The following is a 20,943-nucleotide window of genomic DNA, read 5'->3' as shown; positions in this document are numbered from 1 at the left end:
TCCTGGCTGACACATGGGAAGACCACCTTGGGAAGTAAGGGTCTATCACATAATGTAACCTCTAGGGTACTTCCTAGAAACTTAAATCCTGATTAGGATTGAAAACAAGGAAAACCAAAATGTTTCATTAAAATGTCTCATTAGGCCAGGCGCACAGTGGCTCATGTCTGTAATCCCAGCACTTTGGGAGGCTGAGGCGGGTGGATCACGAGGTCAGGAGTTCAAGACCAGCCTGGCCAAGATGATGAAACCCTGTCTCTACTAAAAATACAAAAATTAGCCAGGCATGGTGGTGGGTGCCTGTAATCCCAGCTACTCAGCAGGCTGAGGCACAGAATTGCTTGAACCCGGGAGGCGGAGGTTGCAGTGAGCTGAGATTATGCCACCACACTCCAGCCTGGGCAACAGAGTGAGACTCCGTCTCAAAAAAAAATAAAAAAAACTTTCCTCGGTTAATTCTATCAATCAGGTACATTAACAAATCTAGAAGAAACTTGATTGCAACAGCAACCCGGCTTCCCATTCGTTCTCTATTACCACTGTGATCATTAATCAATAGTTACTGAACATGTACTGGGAATTCTAAAGTAATCTTGAATAAATAAGACTCGGGGGTTTTCTTGAATGATAAGAGAGGCTCATGATCTAACAAAATACATGAACTATTAATTATACTTAAACTGTACTGCTGTGAAATCTAACATGGAGTCCAAATATTTGAATTGATCTCTCTGGCCATGGCCTTAAAAGACTGTAACTTGTTTGTTTTAACTTTAATGAAACCACTTTATCATGAGGTGTAAAACAAAAACCTAGTATAGCCAAGGATTTCTCTGTCTCTGGTAAATCTAATGTTCCGTATTAACTGTTAAAGCATTAAAATATTATAAATAGCATGCCAATTTCAAAGTCCTCCAAATCTTTCATTTGTCATAAAGGTGTTTACAGCATCATAAACGTAACTAATATCTGACATCATATATTATTAAAACTGCCATTTACTTCTATAAAAGACTTGACCTATGGTGACTGAACTCTGAAAAACCAGGAAGAGGCTGGCAGTTAGAGAAAAGCAGATCTGTCTCATTATTTAGTCAACTCCAGTTCAAATTCCAAGTAACTTACCCTTAACCTTTTTGCTGAAATGATCTAAGTAACAAAAGCTCTATAATAAAATTTTTTTGTTGTTTTTACAAAAGCAAAGCTACATATGGTTCCCAAACATAAGTATACAAAATGGAACCCAACTGGTGCAGGTGAAACATCTAGAAAGCATGTTAAAAATGTGGAATCTAATGAATCCCTAAATATCCTAAATTCAAAGTCTGTGTCAAAGTCCTTGGATCCACACTTTTAAAGTCTCATTGATGATTCTGACTACTAGTCAGTCTGAAAACCAGTTATATATTTTTTTGTTAATAATCTCAGTTACTCCCATACATACAAGTTTTTGATTCTCTAGGATCTATTCTCTGGTTAAGAAACACACAGACCTGGCCCAGTGGCTCAGGCCTATAATACCAACAGTTTGGGAGGCTGAGATGGGAGGATCACATGAGGTCAGGAGTTACAGATCTGCCTGGGAAACATAATGACACCCTGTTTCTACAGAAAATTAAAAAATTAGCCAGGCATGGTGGCATGCACCTGCAGTCCCAGCTACTTGGGAGGCTGAAGTAGAGGTAGGAGGATCACTTGAACCCAGAAGGTCAAGGATGTAGTGAGCTGTGATAGTGCCACTGCACTCCAGCCCATGCCACAGAGCAAGACCCTGTCTCAAAAACAAAGGGAAAAAAAAAAAGAAACAGACACACACACACACATACACACACACCCACACACACACACACACACACAAATCTGGCTATCTCTAGTGAAAGCTGTCATCTATTCCTCGGAAATAAGAGCATAATAGGTAAACACATTATTACTACTCAGTTTGGCTGGTTTCAAATCCTGAGCCTAACCAATTATTAGCTGTGTAACTTTGGGCATGTTACTTAACCTCTCTGCCCCTCAGTTTCTTCATCTCTAAATCAGAGATTTAAAATCATACTTCCTGGCCGGGCAAGGTGGCTCATGCCTGTAATCCCAGCACTCTGATAAGCTGAGGCGGAAGTCAGGAGTTTGAGACCAGTTTGGCCAACGTGGTGAAATCCCGTCTCTACTGAAAAAAAAAAAAAAAAAAAAATTAGCCAGGTGTGGTGGCACACACCTGTAGTCCCAGCTACTCAGGAAGCTGAGGCAGAAGAACCGCTTGAACCCAGGACGTGGAGGTTATAGTGAGCCAAGATCATGCCACTGAACTACAGCGTGGGTGACAGAGCGAGACTCCATCTCAAAAAAATAAAACTAAAATAAAATAAAATCACACTTCCGCATGGGGCTGTTATGAGAATTAAATAATCGAACATGTACAAAACATCTAGAACAGGACCCAAACAGTAACAAGGGATCAATAAACGTTAGCATATTTTCATTATTATTATTATTTAATACAGGAAAGAAAGGAGACCGAATTAAACTGGAATAGTCAAACATTTCAGAGAGCAAAGAATACATGAATGTTCCTTGAGGAAGAGATAGGGCTTTAGGGATGATAAGAATAAACAAAAGTAGTATGCAAAAAGAATAAAAAGACTAAGGACTTCAGGGTTCAAAATTGGCATTTTGGACTATAAACTCAAGTTATATTAAATGGGCCAATTTATAAGCAACTTGAAAACCAACCAGAGAAATTAAGTAATAATTCAAAAGATAATGGGAAGCTCATACAGTTCTTAAATAAGGCAGTAATATATTAAATATAAGTTTCTAAAATTATTGCCTAGTCAAGATGCCAGCCTGAGGATAAGGAACCAGCCTGAAGGAGGATAAGCCATTCATGAATTTTGGAAACACTTTTGTCTGCTAAAATAGCAAAGAATCACTCAGAGAACTGGACATCAAATAACCAGAATCTTCCAGAATAGACAGAGGTATATATAAACAAAACAGAAACGTCTACCCTAAAAAGATCAAAACAACCATTTGTAGGATATTTGCAAGCGAGTAGCATAAAGATACTTCAAAGGAATGACCAAAATCATGGAAATTACATGTGTAACACGATAGCTAGCTAGCTAGATATAATTTCTTTCTCCAGAACATTTCTAAGGGGTCCTAGTTAAGGCACAAAACATTTGTTTTCTAAAGGACATTTGTCCTCCGGTAACGTTTTCGCAGAAGAAAAATACTTTCAGAACAAACATACTTTCAGAACATAGTCTGCTCTGGCTAGTGTTATACAGCCTTACTAAATCTCTTAATTCTACCACTTCCAAAAGTTAATATCCCAGAAATCATTTGAAAAATACTGGGCTGTTAATTAGATCTCAATGGAACTGAATCACAACACTTAAATCCCTGATCCAATCAATGGTAAACAGCATTAAATTGTTAATGTCGTTACAATAACTACTTTCTCTTTTCTTCAATTAAAATTTAGCCAGGACAATTATCATGAACTACAGTGGCCATTGTTAAATCAATCTCTGGACCTTGGGGAAAAAAAAGGTTAACAATTCACAGAATCCAAATAACAAGTGTTGCAAATTCTTCTTTAATTCAAAACTCTTCTCATCATATTTAACATTTACAGCAACACACTAAAGAGAAACTCCTCCTTTCCTCATCTTTACTACAAAAAAATATAAACATCCCTGGCATCCTTACTCTTTTTGTTACTATAGTTACCAACACATACACTCTGCTGCTCACACTAGGCTAAAATGAGTAACTACCTTGTGCCACACATTAGTATACCTTCACGATGCCTGACTCACTATGCTACAGAACACTATAAACCTACCTGATTTCAGTTAACTTCCATTAGCTAATAAAGGTTGATAATAAAAACACACTGAGTCTCATAAGGGTGAAATTTGCCATTCCTCGGACCACAGTGAACACCTCATAATGGTCAGTCTCCTTGTCACATCATTTAAAAGGAGCTAAAGACTAGAATTCAAAACCACACATACAGTTGACCCTTGAACAACACAGGTTTGAACTGCACAGGTCTACTTACAGACAGATTTTTTTCAATAAAAGTTACACCAAGTGTGCCCAACTCTCCTGCTTTCTCCTGCTTCCCTTCCACCTCCACCTATCCTACCTCTGGCACACCCTGAGACAGCAAGACCAACCCTTCCTCTTCCTCCTCTTTCTCAGCCTACTCAAAGTGAAGATGACAAGAATGAAGTCCTTTACGATGACTCCCTTCCACTTAATGAACAGTAAATATATTTTCTCTTATGATTTTTAAATAATGTTTTCTCTAGCTTATTTTATTCTAAGAATACAGTATTTAATATTATAACATACAAAATATGCATTAATCAATTGTTTATATTATGGGTAAGGCTTCTGGTCAACAGTAGGCTATCAGTAGCTAAGTTTTGGGGGAGTCAAAAGTTACACATGGATTTTTGACTGCACAGGGGGTTGGTGCCCCTAAACCCTGTTTTGTTCAAGGGTCAATTGTATATCAGTCTACTGAGCAGATTCCAAAGTCAACAACTTTGAATCTATTAAATGTGATTTGCTTAATTTTCCAAAAAGTCTATGACGGGGCACTATGCCAAAAACACAAAATCTTTTGCCATGTAACTGGGAGTAACAGGTTAAGATAGAGAGGAAGTTAGTTTAGAAATGGGAAACAAATTATCATTTGTTTAGATATAATGTTTAGATAGAGATAATTACTAACAAAAGCTCTGGATGAAAGAATTCAGAAAATGGCATCTTTAAGAAATTAATGGTATCATTTAAAGAAGAGCAGCATGTTTTTATTTCCTAGATTATCTTGCAAAATGGAAAACAAACCACTTGAAAACACAGAAAATCCTTTGTAAAATACTTGTGACTGAGCCCTGTAAAAGAAGACAGGTGGAAACTGGCCCATCTGATTGGAGATGATCAAGGTCTGTTGAAACTCAGGCTAGCATAGGTATGGGGAAATAGGCATCCTCATATTGTGAGTAGGAGTGTCTCTATAAAGACGGCAATATCAGTCAAAATTACAAATGCATACACCCTCTGACTCATCAATTCCATTTCTAGGAATTTATGTGACAAATATACAAATATATACACATATATAGGCAAAACTTAAATTCAATGTCAGTAAAAGCAAAAAGACTGGAAAAAATCTAAATGTCTACACATATATATATACATATATGGGCAAAACTTGCACTGCAGCGTCAGTAAAAGCATAAGACTAGAAAAAATCTAATTGTCTATCAATAGGAACTGATTTAAAAAATTATGACAAATCCAAACACAGTGTAGTGGTAAAAAAGGAATGAAGAATAAAGATATATTTATTGATGTTGGGTTAAGTGAACAAAATGCCAAAAAAAATAAGCATTTCTATTAAGCATACTATTTGTGTTAAAAGGAGGGTGGGGAGGAGATATACCTATAGATTATCTCTGGAAGTATACTACTAACACAGGTGGCTTCCAGGAGGAGGAAATGAACAGCAGGGCACCAGGAGACATTTCCCCCTATACGCTCGTGTATCTTTTGAATTTTGAGCCATATGAATGTCTTACCTAAAGAAAATTAAGCTGGGTGCGGTGGCTCACGCCTGTAATCCCAGCACTTTGGGAGGCTGAGGTGGCTGGATCAAAGGTCAGGAGGAGTTCGAGACCAGCCTGGCCAACATGGTGAAACCCTGTCTCTAATAAAAATACAAAAAAATTAGCTGGGCATGGTGGCGAATGCTTGTAATCCCAGCTACTCAAGAGGCAGAGGCAGAGAACTGCTTGAACCCAGGAGGCGGAGGTTGCAGTGAGCCGAGATCGCGCCACTGCACTCCAGCCTGGGCGACACACTGCAGCCTTTTAAAAAGTCCTCTTTATTTTTTTCTCTCATCTAACTTTTTCTTTCTCATTCCCTCCTATTAACATTTCCAGTTCATTTTACTCTCCTCTATTTACACCTATTAGGGACATTTACTACAACTGCTTAGCCCAGTTGGGAGTCCAGTTACTAAATGCCAACAAGGTTGGTGAACTTTGTTCTAGTAATTGTCATAAAAAATGGGTGACAACATCAGCTATAAAAGAAATCTGGGTATTTACAGAAGGGTAGATAACTGTACTTAAACAACAGGAAACAAAAAAATAAGAAAGGTGAAGGAATAAGGGAATATTCATTCAATATTCTCTGCTTTGTCCATTCTTAGTTTATTACCTTTAAAAAAAAAACCTCTTAATAAAAACAAAGTACGCTAGAAAAGTGATTTTTCCCTCTCTGTTAATTAAGGAACCAAACCTGCCTTCTCAACAAGACTATATATTGGCCCAACACAGAGAATACCTAAAGAATCAGTAGACACCATGGTCACTGCTCTTTAGTTACTTAATGTTTTCTCTTTTCATTTCCATCAGGTCATTTATTTGCAAATAGATCCACATATTGTTATTTCACATGCTAATATCTAGTTTTGTCAAATTTTATGTCACGTACTCAATATTTTTTGCATCTCAGATACTGAAATAAAGGCCTAGAGTCTCATCTGCCAAAGCTGAAACATAATTCTCTCTCATAAGGTGCTAAATAACTCCTTTATTGTCTAAAGCAACGTTTGCTTCTAGAAATAACTAAATCATAACTGATTTGTCCTCAATACAGTTGTAACTGGGGGAAAAAGACATAACTGGTCCTGTGGTATATGGGAATCTGGGTAAGAACTATTGCTAACAGGATGTCATAGACAAAGACCACTGCTCAACTGTGTATTCACATGTAGTGTGACTAGCAACTATCATAAAGAAAAGCTCTTTGCCTCAGAAGTTCTAAAAAAAATTGAAAGCTCATAGGCTCCAAATTATTAATAATAATCAAATCTACCTGTATACTTTTTAATTTACAAAGCACTTCCCATACATCAAAGAAAATCAGAAGCTCAAATTAATGAACTGATTTTCCAGCTAAGATTTAAATCCAAGTCATTCCAATATACAGCTGTACATTATCTATTATCTATCTATTCTTAGTTTAAGTAGGTAGATATACCTAACTCACGAGTAGATGAATAGTTACATGAAAACGTTCTTTTCCAAGGTCTAAAGTGCTATTCTTACCTTTTTTTTTTGAGACAGGGTCTGGTTCTGTGGCACAGACTGGAGTACAGTGGCATGACTACAGCCCACTGTAACCTTGAACTCTTGGTATCAAGTGATCCTCCCACCTTGTCCTCCCAAAATGCTGAGATTACAGGAGTGAGCCACTATGCCCAGCCTGCTAGTCTTATTTTATCCAAACCTACAGCGGTTTCCTCCATCAGATACAAAAGTCCTGCCTACCAGTAACATTTCTCTGAATAACTTTTCAAAATGCCCAACGTTTACTAAAATCAAATAAGTGCCTTTTTTTCTAAAACTACTAATTTTCAATTAAAAAATATAAGATTTTCATTTTTTTACAAATCATAGAGCAGAAAAATTTATCCAGAATTACATTGAGATTCCTGACACTTGTGACCACAAAACATATAAAACTGCCACATGGCAAAAGACAGGTCTCTGAACTTCACACAAAAGGTAATTAATATTTTTAAAGCAGAGTGAACACACATGTGAAATATACATCATACAGTTATACAAACTAAATTAATTTTCTAACTTGGCATAATGACAGGGTAGCTTGGAGGGAATATAAAAGAAAATACTCAAGAGCTTAAAATTAACAATGGGCCCATTTATTCAAGGTAGGATGGCTCTCTCATTTCAGCTTGAGGACTGAAAGTCTTTCTGTCTTCCTGTAGGAGGGAAACTGCAGCTGGCAGGTCTGGAGAATCGCTCAACTACATTCACAGCTTTACTTGGAGTCAAGCAATGGCAAGAAAAGTCTTCATCTTCACTATGCACTGGACAACACGGAGAAATGCTGACTTCGAGGTGTTTAAATTTCATCCTTTGAGGATCAGTTCAATTAACTTCTCCTAAAGGAAACCAACCCCACAAACAAAAGATTTACACCCACTGAAACTGAGAAACATTTATCAGAATCTGTCATTTCATAGAATATTGACTTGTGACAGGTCTTACGACACTGTCTAGTTCTATAGCACTGTGCTTATTTCTTTTCCATCCAACCTTTGTACTCCCCACTTTCTATCTACTTCAGTGGCTTCTAGGAAGTATTACTATAACTACTGAATCAATGAATTCATAGCAAAGTGTTTCACAATTCTGTCCTTCTCTGTTCTGTGTTAGACTCCCAAACAGGGCTCCATAATCCAAGCAATGGTAAGTTTCTTCTGCTTTTCAAATCCAATTAGAATTTTGTCCAAGCTTATAACAATTTATCCTCCCCTAACTCTTGAGAATCAAAGTCATTGTTATTTAGATGTTAAAAAGTTTGACCTAATTCTTATCTCTTAAAGAAACATCTAAAACGTGTTTACAGAGAATTGGGAGATCATCTTCAGGTAATCCAAATATTGACAGTGAAGAAAAGAGCCCAAACATAATGAGAAAGTAACACACAGCAGAGTATTTCAACTTTAGGATATAACAACTTAAAAGATGTTACTCACAAATATATAATCTTTCTTATAATTCCATCATGAAGAGTATCAACTGGCCAAAATATAGCCTTGAATTATCCAACAAGTCTACTATTTCTTGTTATAAAATATACTGGCAAAAACCAACAAACCCACACTGCTACAATGAAACCCATCCTCACATTCCATGGCTTCAGGGCAATTCCATAAACACAGGGTCATAAAAAGACAGCCTGCAAACTTAACTTAGGTAGCTGGCACTCCATTTTAAGGATCGGAAACTAAATGACATGTGATCATCCAGCCACAGCAACCTGAGGATCTTTTTAAAAAGCTAGCAGGAACTGGCAATCTTATGTTAGAAATCCACCAACAAAACAGTATACAAAATTCATACAATACAGATGATGAAGAAATTTGAGTCCAATGTGAAAATGTTATAGCTTGTATGGTTTAGGATACAAGTTGTATTCAGCATATTCACATGCTGATACAACAAAATCTAAAGAAAATGGAATGTTCAAGTCCCTGCTAGTGGCTTATCTCAAAACACAATTCGATACACCAGAGCTCCAGTGTTATAAAGGAATGTAAATGACCCTTTGGAGTTCAACATAATAATACCTAATCAGAGGAAAAATTGCACGGTTTTGAACTCTAAAGATGCAGATTCCCAGCTAAGTACAAACTTCTGATTTTTTTTCCTTTCTTAATTTCAGTGGACAATAAGTTTAAAAAAACAAAACAAAACCGTAACTGCTATGTTCCCTACAACTATGGGGGTTAAATATTTAATGTTTCAAGTCTCTAAATAGTTTTCTTTTTAAAGTTTATAATATTATTATAAAAGATAATTGAAAGACTGCCAGACCTTGCTAAGAATTTCATATGCATTATTAAAGTAAGTGAATCATTAAATTACATGTTTTAAGCATGCTTTCAGGTTTTAATTGTTTCTTGATACTATTAATTAAAGAACCTGATGACCAGTAATATCCCAGTAATTTTACATAATTAAGGCAGAAAAAGTATAACCAAAGAACTAATTAAGATGAGAGTAAGTTAAAAATTCATAACATTAACAATCTTACCACAATATAAATTAGTTATTAAACGCAAACCTTTATTAGGCAATGTTACTAGGCGTATTTAAACCACACAAGGGGTTAAAAATAACTACAATGAAAGGCCAAGAGCCTAGCAGCCCAATTGAGCCAACATTCCCTTCTCTCCTCCCCCTCCCCTTCCAATCCTCTCCAGTCCAGAATGAATTGCATGCCCCACTGCACAAGGCCCAAAAAGGTCACAGTAGATGGCAGAGACTTTTGTAAGAGAACAGAAATAACTCAGCAGCTTTGTTACCATAGTCTCTTTTAATCAGTATGTTCAAAATCCTTTAATTAGCACTCTGTCTACACAAGGAAAGCATTTCTTCTGTGCCAGGGGAGGGCACATATGTATGTACACAGTGTTCTGTTGTATCAGCATCACAACATGGAGCTAGTACCTCAAACTGTCTGCCAGGAAACTGAAGCACATGAAACTTTTTTAAAGACACGGTACCACAAAATTCGCAAACATACTCTATTTGCATTTCTATTACCACACAACAAAGTGATAATTAAGTTTGGCTCATTTAGGTGTCAATTTGTTTCTGAACTTTTTTTCAGCAAAAAAGTAAGCATTTAAACTAATAACTTTCTTTAGATAATTAAAGTAGAATATTTAAAATATAAAATGCTAACAAAACGTAAAAATCAATAATACTCAAAGATTGCTCCTGTTCCCATAATAGATCATCAGTAGAAGAAATAAAATACCAACTCACTCAAACAGGAATAAATCACATGACACATTTTCACATGGATGCTTTACATTTAAAATTTCATCTAACCATGAAAGGTGTTAAAACTTGCAGGCTGGATTACATATATATACTTCCTTATAAAATCTAATTAACTGAAATCAAGGCAGAAATTGATGATAAATTAAAGATAACTTTAAAAAAATCCACAGCCAAGAAACAAAGGAAACTCCGTTAGTAAAATGGGATTTGCAGTATTTTAATAAGGATATTTAGGCGTTACAAACTTATTTTTAATCTTTCAAAATGAAGTTGGATACACATACAAGATGCAGAGTATGTGTGTGTATATATATTTATACATACAGATATATTATTAACCAAAATGACAATCTTCTAAATATCTGATTAAAGAAACAACTGACTAAATTTAAGGTAAAGTGAATTATTAAAGAGGCAGCACAGCATAACTGTTGGAAAGCCAGCTCTTCCATACAGTCATGTGAGCGCACAGCACAGTTATATACAATGGGAATAATATCACTATTTTGCATGTTGGTATGATAATTAAATGAGATGATGCATTCACAGCACTTGATAAATATCCAAGTTTGTTGGTAAGACTGGCACAAAAATAGTATTTTCATGCATTGCACAAAAGTGTAAATTGGCACAACCTTTCAAAATGACATAGATACATATATTCACATATATATGTATGTACTTATATTTGGTATTCACTGTACCACTGTAACAGTAATATGGAAATGCCACAAATACTCTTCAGTAGGGGATTGGTTAAATGTCACTTTCCCTATAAAATAAAATTATACAATTGTTTTAAAAAAACACACATACCTCCTTATATATTAATAGAGAATGATCTCAGGGTAAACTGTTGCAAAAAAAAGCAAAGTATAAAACAGTGTGGGCCAGGCACGGTGGCTCACGCCTGTAATCTTAGCACTTTGGGAGGCTGAGGTGGGCAGATCACCTGAGGTCGGGAGTTCAAGACCAGCCTGACCAACATAGGGAAACTTGGTCTCTACTAAAAATACAAAATTAGCCAGGCGTGGTGGCACATGCCTGTAATCCCAGCTACTCAGGAGGCTGAGGCAGGGGAATCGCTTGAACTCAGGAGATGGAGGTTGTAGTGAGCAGAGATTGCGCCACTGCACTCCAGCCTGGGCAACAAGAACAAAACTCCGTCTCAAAAAAAACAGTGTGTATAATATGCCACTATTTGAGTAAAAGAAGATGGAAATTCATATTTATTTGAATATGCAAAAACAAACCTTTTAGAAACTTATATAATTAATAGTAATAATTACCTACTGGTGATGAAAGTGAAACAGTACCTGACATATAGTCAAGTCTCAATAAATAGAAGCTGTAATTACTTCTCTCATCAGTGCTATCATCATCATCATGAAAACATATCCTTAAAATATATACACAGAATACATTCAAACTAAATCCATAATGAGGTAAAAAGCCAAATCTCAATTATTCATAGGCTATCTAGTTGGAGCTCCAAGCCCTTCATTTCCTCTTCAAGGGTAAGTAGCTTTTGGCCATCTTACTGTTGGCTATCACCTCCACCAGAAAGTGAGCTGAGGAAATAATTCCAAAACAATCATTTTATTCAATTTTGATCAACAGTTTTTAACAAACAGCTTTTGGAACTGAAAGAGATTATTAAAATCCCATAGCACAACCTTTGAAAATTATATATGAAAAAACGAAGATTCAGAGAATTCCCCAAATTAGGGACAGTTCAAAAATGTATAGTCTGTTCCTAGTTAAATGCTTTTTCCATTTTATTATTGATAACATGGGGGAAAACAGAAAAGAAGTTAAATTGAAGTCAGTTATCCTTGCTAAATCTACTCCCCTCATCCTTTATTATAGATAATCAAATTTGCCAAGATCAAATCCCAGGAGCAATGATAATAAGTAGAGTACAGGTCAACAGAGAATTAAACAACTCAGCCCGAGGACTAAGCACTGAACGAACATCTATAATAAAATTTGTAAAGTTTACTTACGCTAGAGATTGTCAGAGGCATGTTGAAATCCTTGCCGCCCTGCAGCCGGAAACCCCAAGGAGCTGGGCCAACCAGTGACACACTGTAGTTGCTCATGGTTCTAATGGCTCAAAGTCCAATGACAGAAAATGAAATATGCTGTGAAAGAAAATCAGATGATTAGCAAAAATGTTTACTTGAAACCCTAGAACATCAATTATGTTTAGTATTTTGTCTGAGGGGGGTGAGAGGATATAGAAGATAAGTCTTAATTAAGTTCTTCATTAATTTCAGTTTAAGAAAAGCAATCTGTGAGCTAATATAAATTTTCTACACTCATGGCAATTTCCATGGTCTAAAAATTCCATAGCAGAATACATTTCTAGACACTTAATCTGTTTCACAACTTGCTACAATCCAATTTTGTGGCTTCTTGCATGCAAAGTTTAACTCAAAGTACTTTACAATACTTCACTAATATAGCAAGATTTTATTTCAGGTTGAATTCAAAATGATTTTCTCCTTCCCTCCACTTCATGTATTCTTTTGTCTACAATTGACAAGAGTCTTTCAACTGCACTTACTTAAATTCTAAGTTACTCTAACATGTGAAAGAGACTGCAAATCAGTAGGCTCCCATTCATGCTTTCCAAATACTAAATTCTTTACAATGAGAAGCTGTTTTTCAATGCACAAAACTATTCTCTCCAATCATGAACTACAACTTGTATTTCCTCCTATGGGGACATGGTATTTTCCACACTTAAAGTGATATCTACTTTTCCTTCAGATAGTCAACGATAGGCAATACTCTAGTACAGTGATGTTAGTCACAACCTGCTTTTTGTTTTATACACACCTCACCAGGCAGAGAGTAAGCATTTGCCACTCAGTGAATAAGATTATGACTAAATACAGCAGAAGTGCTGGGTTAATGCATTCAAATGGAATTGGCAGTTTAGAAAAGAACCAGTGCTTCGGTGCTTTCTTTTGTCTGTTCTGCTGTGTGTGTGTGATGACTCTCCTAGTGGTACTTTCATATAATTTTTAAAAAGCAAAAAAAAAAAAAAAAAAAAAAAAACTTCCAGTTTCCTATTGGTTGTTATAATGGCAGGAGACAGAGGAATGAAGTTTTCTTTTGTTTTAATGGAATACTAAGAAACAATAATTCTCTCTCTTTAAAAAATATGAAAAACATAACAGATATGTAATTTTATATTAAAAACATACTTCCTTGGAAAATGTAAGCTATTCAACCAAATCACCACCTAATATTACCTGTCTTAAAATATGTTTTAACCCATTCAAAATTTCTAGCCCATCACCCCAAATTCATAGTTGCAGATATAGATATTTGAGCCATAGGTATATTTAAAGCAAACATTCCTTCTTCTCATAAAGGGAAAATGGGGCAAAACATTCAAATAAGCCTGGTTTTAAAAGAAAAATTATATCAGGGAAAATAAAAATTACAGAAAATTGTATCAGAAACCGAAACAGCTTTTCTACTGGCGTGGTAGTATACTGAACTACAAGGCAATAACACATTACTTCAGTATTGAAGTAATAGGCACAGAGCACTAAAAAAGATCCAAAGGCCAAGCCGGAAGTCAAACTGTATATATAGGTGAAAAACTACTAGTGGGAAGCTAATAACGAGCCACACAGCTTTCCCGCTATAAAAGGAGAAGATTTTCAGAAAACTAATAGAAGGACTGTCCTGATATTGACACAATACAAATCAGAATCGTGTAAAGCCAACTGATACTTCACAGGCAGCCTGCCCTCCTTTATTAATCTTTAACTCGTGTCTGGGGAAGAATATGAAAGTTAGGCTCAACTTCCTCTGGCCCCATTCTTCCCTACAAGAAAATGTATTTCATTTAGATTATCAACCCATGTACATGCAACTTCCCTTTACTTGGGGATTCCCTTCCTAACTTCTCTCATTTGTTATTAAAATTCCTAGCACTGGCAAGGTCACAACCACACTACAAAACCAGTGTCATTTCATTTCTAGTCACTGTCCGTTCATTTCTAGATGCTTCTTCTGCTAGCTTCATTTGGAATTCATCTGCCTTAAAACAGTCTCTGCCCCAAGCAATGGCAATATTTTTATTGGCCTTTCCAAGACTCCTCCATCTGGTTATTAGTGCCCAAGCCCTTCCTCAAATACCAAGCAGGCAGGAAATAGCAGCATACTCTTTCAAACACGTAGAAAAGGTTGGAATTTCTGTATAGTTATGGATTTTCTTTTAGGAAAAGTCTAAACAATGTCTTTGCTCTAGTACTAGGGAAAGAAGCTTGGTATTTCCCACACTTGTATCTCAGCTTCATTAGTGGGTGAGAGGGGAGAAAGGAGAACTCAAGATGAACTACACAGAGTGACAAAAAAAAGGCCTGAAATTAAAGAGAAATATCTTGAGATTCTCTTTCCCCGCAATGGAGAGAGAACGTAGGTAGAGCTGAAGAACTATAGCCACAGGCACAAGATGAAAGCAGCCGACAGGACAGTTCTCCAGGAGGGATTCACGCCTAGCCTTGTTTGCCAAATAAGGCTACCAAACGGGCCGTTTCCGTGGCAGGCGGGTTCAGACGTCCTCCCCGTCAGGAAGGCGGACTTGGGATAGGATCTGGCGATCACACCCTAAATCTGCCCTGCCCAGCGCCGCCACGAATTTTCTTTCCAAGCTCTGCCCTGTCCACACGCCCTTCCTTTTTCCACTTATTGTAAAACGCACCGAAGGCACAGTCTTACAAAAGCCCCAACAAGTACTCAAGTGTTAACAAATCTCGTGTTCATGACAAATGTGTTTCTTAAACGAGCTTTATTTCTGGACGCGCAGAAGTTTTCCCCAAACAGGTTACACAAAACTGTAAATATCTGGGGGAGAAATAAATGCTTCTCAGTAGCCTGGGAGCAAAGAAAAACTAACGCGCCTTTTCCTTTGAGTCCCGCTTCCTACCCTCCAAGAGACTGGCGCAGGACGGGGCACCCAGACACCACGGTGGTGCCCGGCGACGCCGGCAGCCGGGTGGGTGGGAGTTGCAGTGCCCGGGAACCCGTCCTCGCCGGCCCTCGCCACCTCCGGGCGCCCTCCCGCGTCCCCGCCTCCGCTACGCTGGTCCCGGTCGGCCCGGGCTGCGGGGACCCCAGGGCTCGCCCTCTGGCCTCACGCGGACTCCAGCGCTGCCCTTTTCCAGGCGCTCCTTTTCCCAAGCTGCTCTCCCACCTCCGCCGCTCCGCGCCCAGAAAGCACCTGAGGAGCCATCCCTGCCCGAGGAGCGCCCCCTCCTCGTCCCCAACCGGGCTTCCCTTCTCGCGTTCGGGGCACAGCGGCCGGTTCTTTCCCTTCTCCCACCGGAGATCCGAGAGGCGCATCGCCGGCCGGCCGCCACTCACCTCGGGTCCGGCGCGGCGCGGCGCTGCCTCCGCCTCAGACAAGGGCTGACAAGTGACTCGCGGTGCGGGCGCCGTCCCCACCGCCCGCGGGAACTTCCGCCTCCTGGCTCTCCCTCGCCCCACCCCCGGCCCAGGACACGCCCCTCCGCTCCCGGCCACGCCTCTGGGCCAGTCCCAGCCGCGCCGCGCCGCGCCGGGGCGGGGAAGGTGGTGGCGGCGGCGCCGGGTGATCGGGCTTGCTGGGGCTGGCTGAAGCAGCTGCGGAAAGACAACTGCGCTACCGAGTTTCGGTGGGAGTAGTCTTAGCGGATTTTGAGCGCTACCTGGCAAAGGTCTAACCCTCCGCGCGTCCGTTTTGTAGTGGGTGCATTTTTCTCTCCAGAAATTTAAATTGGCAAGCAGTCGCTCTGCCTAAAAATAGAAGGGTACTTTGGATAAATCTCTATCTATGCAAGTTCAGCGGTTACTGCCTGCGTTTTTTTTTTTTTGAAAGAGTTTTACATGCTCTGAAAAGTGCAGACCCAGAAGTTTACCTGTCAGGAAGGTGAAAACCGGTAACCTTAACAGATAGAAGTTAACCCTGTCCATCACACCAGAAGACAGTGATACATAAAAGCGGCCAAAAGTGATTCAACCACTTTATCTTCAGTTTATTTTTCTAAATCCAAATCAGTAGTCCACTTTCCAGCCTTCTATAGGGTTGCTTGATACGCCCGAGGAATTTATTCATAAGAAAACGTGAATAATGTTCAGTGAACATAGACTGTTACACTGTGAATTGGCTTATAAAACGTGAAAAGGACAATTCTTAACCAAGGAGCATATAAAGCAAGGATGAACTTCATGAGGTCCGTGAGCTCCCCGGCCCCCAGAAGTGCAAGCAAAATTCCAAAGGCGAAGATCCAAAGCTGCTCTTTCCCTAACGGTAGCCGCTGGCCACACGTGGCTATCGAACACTTGAAATGTGGCTACTGTAACTGAGACCATGAATTTTTTGTTTTACGTAATTTTAAATAATTTAACATTTAAAACGGAAGCAGGATAACATTTCTTTTTCTTTGAGACGGATTCTTGCTCTGTCTCCCAGGCTGGGGTCAGTGGTGCGATCTCGGCTCACTGCAACCTCCACCTCCCGGGTTCAAGCGATTCCCCTGCCTCAGCCTCCTGAGTAGCTGGGATTACAGGCGTGCGCCACCAAGCCCGGCTAATTTTTTGTATTTTTGGTAGAGATGGGGTTTCACCATGTTGGCCAGCCTGATCTCGAACTCCTGACCTCAGGTGACCAACCCGCCTCGGCCCCCCAAAGTGCTGGGATTACGGGCGTGAGCCACCGCGCCAGGTCGTTAACATTTCTTTTAAGCACTACATTTAAGGACTAAAGTTGAAAATATAATGCCCAAATTGAAATGCGTTGGAAGTGTAAAATGCACACTGGATTTCGACGACTTGGTATGAAAAAATAATGTAAAATGCCTCAATAATTTTTATATTGATTATATGCTGAAATCATCATATTTTATGTTTTGTTAAATGATATAGGATTATGGCCGGGCGCGACGGCTCACGCCTGTAGTCCCAGCACTTTGGGAGGCTGAAGCGGATGGCTCACCTGAGGTCAGTAGTTCAAGATCAGCCTGGCCAACATGGCGAAACCCCGTCTCTACTAAAAATACAAAAATTAGCCGGGTGTGGTGGCGCGTGCCTGTTATCCCAGCTACTTGGGAGGCTGAGGCAGGAGAATCACTTGAACCCGGGAGGTAGAGGTTGCAGTGAGCTGAGACCGTGACACTGCACTCCAGCGTGGGCGACAGAGCAAGACTCCGCACCAAAAAAAAAGAGTAATAATAATAATATTTGATTAAAATTAATTTCACTTTTTTAAAAAAATGTGTCCACTAGATAATTTAAAATTACTTATGTGAGCAGGGTGCAGTGGCTGCCACCTATAATCCTAGCACTTAGGAGGCTGAGGTGAGAGGATGGCTTGAGGGCAGGAGTTTGAGGTTACCCTAGGCAACATAGCAAGACCCATCTCTACAAAAATTCCAAAAAATTAGCTGGGCGTCATGTAGTGTGCCTGTAGTCCCAGGTCCCAGCTATTTGTATTGCTGAGCCCAGAAGTTCGAGGCTGCAGTGAACTATGATCTTGTCTTTGCACTCCAGCCTAGGTGACAAAGCAAGACCCTGTCTCTAAAAAAATAAATAAATAAAATTACATATGTGCTTCACATTATATTTTCATTGGACAGCACCAGTCCATAGCTTTCACCACATTTTTCAAAAGATGGCTTTGGGGGAAAGTGTTTCCTGGTGTGAAAGCTGGTTTAGAGAGTCTAATATATGTTATCACGTTTGACATCTCACCCAAAAATAAAAAAAAATAACAATAGCTACCATTAGCAAATACCTACCATGTGCTATGCAGTGTGGTAGTCCTTACAAGAACTTTATAAAATGAATGTCATCCTCATTTATAGATAATAAAATTTAGGTCGCAAGCAATTACAGCTTCTGCCAGTTCCACAGGGCCACGGCTCGAGTTAACCTCTAGGAGTCCCAACTCTGCCCCTTCTCATCTGTTTGCTGTTGATACAGTTAAACTGATCCTGGATCAACAAAGATTAATTTAAAGACATCAGCTGCAGATAGCCTATGGAGTTATCACTAGAGGATAAGCCTCTTGAGGTGATGAGGAAGAGTTGAGAATGGGCAGACTGTTGCTTACTTATGCAAATTCCACTTTACCCCTCAATTGCTAGCCTGTCTCTGAACCTCCTCCTCCTACTGCAGTTTAAATCCTGGGCTATAGAGTAAATTAACCAAATTAAGTTGTCTTGCATAGACTGATATTTATCCAAGTGTCCTACAAAGGACCTATTGCATCAAAATGACACGGACAGCTTGTTAAAATTGCATTTTCCTGGGTCCCCTCCGGACTCAGAATCCTCGTAGGTGAGCCCTTGGAATCTTTTTAACAAACACTCCCTCCCCACCTCCAGGTAATTATTAAACTGCAGTGCTTAAAAACTACTTCCCTAGAGACAGTGCTATGTCTCCAGTTTAATGTGCACTGTGCTCAGGTAAGAACCATGCATTCCAGATGGCAGCAACTTATCTGTTTCCTCATCTTAAAGGAAATGATAATTGTAAATAACCTTGTGAGATTATCATGAGGAATAGAGATAATATATATAAAACATTACACAGCATGCTTGGCACCAAGTAAGGATTAAATAAATGGTAGCCATATGAAAACTTTCCTAACCAATTGATTAGATTTATTTGTGTATCATAAAAAACAAGTAGAGAACTTTGACTTTCATTCTGCAAGTACTATGTTCTTAGTGCCCTATGTACATTATTCTACTTAATTCTTACAACCATATAAAGTAGATGTTTTTTCAGAGGAAGAAATAGAAACTTGGAGATTAAGACATTTAACCTAGGGCACACGCCCACAACTAATCAGTGATGGTAGTAGAGCAAAAGGTCTGATTCCAAAAACCATGTTACTTTCATCGCAACACACTGTCTCTTGGTAAATTCAGTAAGCCATCCAGACCAAAGACCTGAGGAAGATGGAATGCTTTCGAAACTAACACTGCTGAGGGCCATAGAGGTGTAAGCCATAGCAAATTATGGAAATAAAATAACTGCTGAGTAATTTGTATATGAGGGAAGATGAAACTCCTGAGCCATTTCAGGAGGGCATATGCCTTAACTTGTTTTATAATGAATTGCCACGGGGCCATTCTGACTCCCCCTGTCTGTTTCCCTCATCACTAACATTTATGAAATGGTTGGCCATGGTTTGAAGGACAGCCTGTGACTACAGACGATCAGAAGTTACTGGTCCATTGGGAAATCAAACCAATGTCCTTGGCCTCATTAACTCTACAGGGCTAAGTAATGAGGCACTGACCACAAAGGAATACCTATTAAAAGCTTCATTTTATCATAATCAGGGAAAGAAAAGCTGGGTTGGGGGGTGGGGGAGAAAGAGATCAAAAGATTAACTTACTTAGCAGGAAGAGTTTTTAAGAATAGTCCCTCTAAACACAGTATTTACCTAAGCTTATAAATGTTTTCTCTAACATTTTATTATCCAATCTATGACTCAGAACCTCTTGTAGCACTTCAAAAATAACAGAAACTTAATTACAACATGACATGGCTGTGACAAGTTTTTACAGTTGCACCCAATAAACTATAAAGTGCCAGTCTTTTAAAAGTTCCTATATTACTGAGTCAATTTATCTTTTCAGTCCTAATCCTGGAAGGTAAATAAACCACTCATGAGCATTTAAATTTTAAAATCTAGAATGGAAAAGAAGCATTAACTATTCTAATAACTAAAGAAACATTTGGTAATTTAGGGAGAAAAGATAGAAGGCACAGTGTCATTCTAAAGTTTACTGAAGAATCCTGGGAGAAGGGCAGAACTAAATCAGAAATGGAGAGAGTGGAAAGGAATAATGGATAAGAAAGACTGTAAGAGCAGATCCGTGAAGCCTAGGGTGACTGAGAAAATGTGTAATTGAGGAAGAAGGCAAAGTTTAAACTAGCCTCAGGGATTCAAGTCTCAGTTTGGTGGGTGGTATTCATAACTGATATTGATTGAATGGAGAGGAGCAAGGAACTATGCATTTTACTGGCAGTTTCTAGTAAGGAAAAAAAAGGCAATTGGTTGGTTAGTGAGGGGTAAAAATAAGAAGGATAGATAGGATGGACACTGAAAAAAGGTATCAGAGAGTCCCAAACTTGAGATTTCAGAAGTAGAGGAATATTCCTCATGATAGGATCAAGGTTCAGTCAGTCTGATTTTTTTACTCAGATAAAGTCAGTTCACTGAGGAGTCCGGTGAGTGGTTGAGAGGATAGAGAATATGTAGGAGCGATTTTGGAGATGAGATGGAAACTAACATGTGGGTCAATAATTGTAAAAATATGTTATATGAAGACATTACAGTAACTACTCCATTATATTCAGAAGGTACATTTCAAGACCCCTAGTAGATGCCTGAAACCAGAATAGTACCTAACCCTACATATACTATGCATGAATTTCTTTTTCTTTCACTATTTCATGGATAGAAGATTCATTCTTACCATAGATCTTAGTAACTTCAGCATACAATTTTTTTATT

At 38.7% G+C, this 20,943-nt stretch overlaps 1 protein-coding gene across 16 annotated transcripts in view; it reads right to left on the bottom strand.

Moving 5' to 3' along the window:
- PDLIM5 (PDZ and LIM domain 5) overlaps window positions 1–15,936 on the bottom strand; it is a 216,555-nt gene extending 200,619 nt beyond the window's left edge. For 7 of the 16 annotated variants that reach the window (XM_055385649.2, XM_063705431.1, XM_063705432.1 and 4 more), the window contains exons 1-2: window positions 12,979–13,055; window positions 12,416–12,553 (exon numbers count right to left, since the gene is read on the bottom strand). In XM_055385649.2, the coding sequence (XP_055241624.2) occupies window positions 12,416–12,511 (96 nt within the window). In that variant the 5' untranslated portion in view covers window positions 12,512–12,553; window positions 12,979–13,055. Of the gene's footprint in view, window positions 1–12,415; window positions 12,554–12,978; window positions 13,056–15,797 lie in introns of those variants that run through there. The other 9 variants (XM_055385652.2, XM_019025348.4, XM_019025344.4 and 6 more) reach the window with 3 other exon arrangements.
- Window positions 15,937–20,943: the final 5,007 nt, after the last annotated feature.

Source organism: Gorilla gorilla, chromosome 3 (assembly GCF_029281585.2).
Source record: "Gorilla gorilla gorilla isolate KB3781 chromosome 3, NHGRI_mGorGor1-v2.1_pri, whole genome shotgun sequence".
NCBI classification, from domain to species: Eukaryota; Metazoa; Chordata; class Mammalia; order Primates; family Hominidae; genus Gorilla; species Gorilla gorilla.
The sequence above is the reverse complement of the archived record's forward strand: the minus strand, read 5'-3'. Positions and strand labels throughout refer to the sequence as shown.